The 5775-nt window shown below is 43.1% G+C and overlaps 1 protein-coding gene across 1 annotated transcript; it reads left to right on the top strand.

Moving 5' to 3' along the window:
- Positions 1-606: 606 nt before the first annotated feature.
- On the top strand, positions 607-5017 carry LOC109751338 (actin-depolymerizing factor 9). Its single transcript, XM_020310234.3, has 3 exons — positions 607-716; positions 841-1106; positions 4642-5017. Exons 1-3 carry the CDS (start codon positions 714-716, stop codon positions 4790-4792), a joined length of 420 nt encoding a protein of 139 aa, XP_020165823.1. The 5' UTR covers positions 607-713; the 3' UTR covers positions 4793-5017.
- The last annotated feature ends 758 nt before the right edge of the window (positions 5018-5775 follow it).

The following is a 5775-nucleotide window of genomic DNA, read 5'->3' as shown; positions in this document are numbered from 1 at the left end:
CTATTACCTAGCTATCTTTCTTGTCAAGCTCTTCTCTGATACCTCCGCAAGAAAGAAGAGATCTGATTTATACCTTTTTCAACATCATAGGAAAAAAGAATGAATATAAATTTCCGTATGACTATCTCTGCAGAGAGATTATAATGCGGAATGCGGGGCAATGTTTATGTTTCTTCTTTTCATAACATTTATTCTCTTGGGTGCCTAAGGTCATGTCCAATGCAAGAACACTTATATAGACACCTAAAGAAAGAGAACAATGTAAGTTTCACAAGCTTTAATACAAAATATTATTTTAGAGGAGCCTAGACACCTAAAAAGCACTAAGAATTTACTTAAACGTTGAACCTCGAATTAAGAAACAATATCATGATTTGCATTGAGCAATCATGCTTTGGATGGGAATAACTCTCGTACAAGCTAAACGGTCTAAACGTAAAAAACGAGGGACCAAGTCAAGAATAGCCTTGCTTGTCGAGTGGTCGACCCCCCATGGCCAAGAGGTGCGCATGGCCTCAAACCGAGTGTTAATTTCTTTTCAACCTATTTTTCCCTCTACCTTCCCTTGTTTCTCGCTCCTCCCCATGACATTCCTCTCGCGCAAACCTTCTCCCTCCCCCCTGCAGCTAGCATCTCTCTCCTTCTCCTCTCTCCCCTCCAAGCTCCATTTCCGGTTTCCCACGTTGTGTAGGGGGCTTTGAAGACGCACAAAAATGGTTACCTCTTTATCTATCTACCTCTTCTCTCTCTATCTATCTATCTCTCTCTCTCTTTATTTCTCTCTCTCTCTCTATGAACTAGTTCTTGATCAATCAATGTGCATGGTCGGATAAATTGTAGGCGAACTCTGCATCTGGTCTGGCTGTGCACGACGACTGCAAGATCAAGTTCTCGGACCTGAAGGCGAGACGAAGCTTCAGGTTCATCGTGTTCAAGATCGACGAGAAGTCGATGGAAATCAAGGTGGAGAGGCTCGGTGAGACCAGTTACGGCTACGAAGAATTCACAAACATCCTCCCAGCTGACGAGTGTCGCTATGCTGTCTATGACCTCGACTTCGTAACCGACGAGAACTGCCAGAAGAGCAAGATCTTCTTCTTCTCCTGGTATGGGCCTACTTATACCACATGCCTATTCATGATTGTGATGTGTTTTCTCCCATTGCATCGTAGCCTTAGTCCATCAACTTCTGTTTTTGGACTTCTCAGTCCATCAACTTACCCGCAAAAAAGAAAAACAACTTACCCTGTAAGAGGCACTACAACAAAAATGCTAGACTCACGCATCATTACAGAGTCCCCCCCCCCCCCCCCCCCGCCCCCCGCGATTTTCCCATGGCCAAGCATAAATTGCCAAGTGACTCAACCCCATAATAACTCCGTGTGTGTAGCTTTATTCGGCACTACAATCATTGCTTCTTCATAAGTTTGTTGTTTTGAATATCATCAATGTCTACTATACGATATTTCGCCATAAGTTTTCTTGATCGCATATACTGTTGTTGTAATTCTAGTAGCATAGATTTTTTCTGCTTCTTCCTCTTTATGTAAAAACCTTTTTATTTTGGAAAATCTCTAAAAAATGCTGTGAGAAGAAATTCTCACAGTTCCGGGTAAAAAAAATCAATTAATATTACCCAAGTATTTATGGGTAGTCCAAATATAACCATTTGTAGACAACACATCTAAATATATATATTATTGTAAAAAAGGAATGCTTGTATTCTAAAACAATATGTAAGTAAAGGCAGGATAAACGAATCGCTGAAAAAAAATCCCCTTCAAGAAAATGCTGAAAAATTTCTACAACCACTATCTCATTACATATTAGTCATTACCAATCAAGAGGTCCTTTGATATTGCAAGAGGCCTTTGGATCAATGGCACTACAAAGTTTTTATGGATGGTTGTCGGTGTCTTATATAGAGTGCCCCTCATGTAGCGCTCACCCCCCCCCCCCCCCCCCCGATCAAGGCCCCTTAATTTTCTTAAGGGCGTGGCTAAAAGGCTCGCTAGATATTAATCCTTCCAAACCGACAATTATATGCTAAGCAGTGATAACTTGGAGCTAATCCACACTAACATGTACTCCCTTCGTTCCAAAATAGATGACCCAACTTTGTACTAACTTTAGTACAAAGTTGAGTCATCTATTTTGAAACAGAGGGAGTAGAAGGGATCGGGGGTTTGTATGTTCAATTTTATGCTAATTAGTGATAATTTTTGCTAATCACAATTGTGTGCTAATCTATGCTAATTTGACACAGATTATCTCTATTGGATTTTATCTTACTTAAAATTAGTAATATGCATGTTGTTATTTATTTATATTTTCAGATGGTGGCCGACACCATAGCATTAGCATTCTTAATTGAGTTATTAAATCATAGGGCAGGGGTGTGGTTTGAGGGAGCTGATAGAAGGTGAAGGGAGTGTTTGGGGAATGTTTTGAGAGAGGCCCCGAGATGCCCCGCGTCGCCTCCCTAGCGTCTTGAAAAAAAACATAGCCGGAGTCTCGTCGCCGCCGGAGAGGACTCCCGGGCAAAGGTAGGGCTGGCCCCGAGGAAGGTAGCCGCGGGGCACCTTGCCCAGTGGTGGCACGGGCACTCGGCGCGGTAGCTTGGAGCTACGGGCGGCAACGACCACCGCCGCGGGATGGGCCCGGCGATGCTCCGGATCATGGCGCGTGACGCCGGTTGTGGCCTGGGCGTTGTCCTAGCTCGGCGGCCTTGGCTCGGTAGCCTGGATCTGGGGATCCCTTCCCCGATCTATGGCCCTGGGTCAGGCTTCCAGGTCGAGTTCGGCCAGGATTGCGGTGCAGAGGCGGCGGTCGCCCATGCTGTGCGCTTGCCTGGTGGTGGCGGCCAGCCAGGAGGTGGCAGCGGATCTGTCCTCGGATATGTGACAAGACAATCGGTGAAGACCGAGCCTCGACTACGGTAATGACGGCGTCTCTTAGCGTCGTTATCCTATTGTAGGCATCATCACAACATGTCGTGTCGCTTCTTTCGGACTGCTCCGAGGAAACCCTAGATCTGTTCCCGGATCGGACCATGGCGTCGTCTCGCGCCACGCTCCTTGCTGGAGGCATCGTTTTGGAGCAGGTGCCGACTCGAGTGCACATGTGGCAGAGCAGCATGGTTTCTACCGCATCATCGACGACGGATCTCGGCGGCATGGCGCAACAGAGTTTCGATGACGAGGCCATGTGGATGGATGCATGCAGGATGGTGGCACTGTCTGGCGTCGTGGTGACGTCGATGGTAGTATGGCATAGCGAGATGAATGCATTGATAACTACCAAAGAAGGGTCAGCTGATCTTAGAACGTGCGCATGCAGTGCGCGCAGAGAGTCTAGCTAGACCGGTTGGTGCTCTCGGCTTGCTAGCGAGCAACTTCATGAGGCCATCAGAATAGATGTTATGTGTTGATACGCGGTGAGGGCACGCCATCAGTTTTCTAGGTGTAGCGGCAATAGTGGTCAGGATGGTGGCTTTGGTTTGATCGATGTATTTGGTCTGTTTGGCTATGTGGAATAATATAATATAATGGTTGTGTGCATCGGTCGATGCAGAAGCTGAAGGTATTCCTCCTTTTCAAAAAAAAAGTTATATAGATAGATATACCGATCATATTTGGGGTGTGGTGGGGGAGAGCGAGGGCTGCTGGAGATACTATTACACATTCCAGAATTCTCTGGTAACGGTAGTTCGAGCACGTACATAAATGCCTTTCAAAGTTTATAGTTTTGAGAAAAAAATATAGGTTTATATGTGAATGTTGATTGAAGCTTTGTTGGCACCAACTGAGAAATGGTTTTGCCTGATTTTGGTCGAAAAGTTATAGATTTGTAGTGTGTGTTCATTCGACACCTTTGGAAGCACTGTTTTGATCCTCCTATAGACACTGTGGTGCATTATAATAATCATATTTTCTCGAATACGCACGAGTGTATGTATCATTCACTGGAGAAGAAAAGGAGAAAGAGGCTCCCCAAAGCCACGGTTACAAGCATTATAATAATCATATTTGACTAGATTACTTCTGGATACTCGAATGTAAACGTCCATTTACCTTATGCATAACTATTTTCAGTACCATTTTACTCATATATCAATTATAATAAGAGTAGGGCAATTTGGAGACCGACTCCATAAAGCCCTTAATATTGAAAATTTCAAAATTTAAACTTTTCAGTTTCTAAATATTTCAAAAAAAACACATGTATACAACGATGTAATGTGTGTGTAAAATTTCAGAATGAAATACCTTGAATTGCGGGCCACACAAAAAATCAAGGACTGTAAGCATGAAACAATACATATGCTAAAACTCATATTTGTTTATTTTTTGTAGCTCTCATTTTAACATATTTCGTCCCGAAAATTTACATGCATGTAAATTTCTAGTTATATGTGTATTTTTTTTCTGAAATTTCCGAAAACTGAAAGTTCTGACTTTTAAAGTTTTCAAATTAAGGCCTACACGAAGCTCGGTCCTCATTTGGTATTTTCGTATAATATCACATTATATTATGGGACCGGGGGAGTATTATTAATTTCCCCATATGCATAACATTTATGGACAGACATAGATGTCTTCACTTAAAATGATGGAGTGTTTCCTTGCTTCAATAATATAGGTCTCCTGACACGGCAAGAACAAGGAGCAAGATGCTTTATGCGAGCTCCAAGGACAGGTTCAGGAGGGAGATGGACGGCATCCAGTGCGAGATCCAAGCGACCGACCCCAGTGAAATGAGCCTCGACATCATAAAAAGCCGAGCTCACTAATGAAGCACAAGTACATATACTCCAGCTCCACAACGTACAATGAATATATCCATATGAAACCCTTCCGCAATCGACGGCTCACGCCATGCCCATGGATTAATGGGCATGGGATACCTCTCGCTTACAACTATCGTTTAAATCATTTGTTCCATATGCTATCTTTCAGTCTTGGGGATAAGCTCTGTCGACATTGATGCGCATATGATTTCTTAATTCCGTTGTTTATTTTCCATGTGCTTGTTCCAATTTTTTAAGGTGCATGCATGTATGTGGTCTTCTCAATGCGTCTGAAAAGATGAAATAGGTCATTAGGCTTCTCAGTACAATCCACACGTCTTATATAATCTATGTGCAATCCCCACTACAAAAAGAACAAAATAATCTTAGAACAGTTGTATATATACTCCCGACTACAAAAAACAACAACAAAATATAAAAAAGACCTTTTTTGCGATGAAAAGCAGGGTACTTATTCCAAATTCACAGGTTCAAAAGGAGACCCCGCCTTCTTTGTGTCAACTAACTCATGATGGCTGATGGATAGGAGTGGAACGAAAATCTAATTAAACAAATTTTGTACCCTTTGGATGATGACGAGATATGCAGGATCAATATCCTGACTTCGGAGGCGGAGGACCGTATTGCTTGGCACTATGAAAACAATGGAGTTTTTTCAATCAAGAGCACCTAGAAGTTGGCCACTAAGAGTCAGCTCCAGCAAAGTCAAACCACTTCCAATTCTTCTAGGGACCCAAATGACCGCAACATTTGGGACCTCATCTGGAAAGCGCAGGTGCCCGAGAAAGTTATAATCTTTGGATGGAGAGTGGCGACAAATACTTTGGCTACGAAGGAAAACAAACACAGAAGAACCCTCGATATGGATGGCACTTGTGTAAGTGCATCAAGTGCTCCCTTAGTGCTTTTGGAGTATTGAAGACAAATAGGTTAAAAGACTAATGTGTTTGTGAGCATACACAGGA

This window comes from Aegilops tauschii, chromosome 2 (assembly GCF_002575655.3).
Source record: "Aegilops tauschii subsp. strangulata cultivar AL8/78 chromosome 2, Aet v6.0, whole genome shotgun sequence".
NCBI lineage: Eukaryota > Viridiplantae > Streptophyta > Magnoliopsida > Poales > Poaceae > Aegilops > Aegilops tauschii.
The sequence above is the reverse complement of the archived record's forward strand: the minus strand, read 5'-3'. Positions and strand labels throughout refer to the sequence as shown.

Bases quoted from the DNA above. Each gene is read 5' to 3' on its own strand.
- LOC109751338 (XM_020310234.3), top strand. The intron at 1,107-4,641 runs GTATGGGCCTAC...TCAATAATATAG, and splicing joins AAGATCTTCTTCTTCTCCTG to GTCTCCTGACACGGCAAGAA.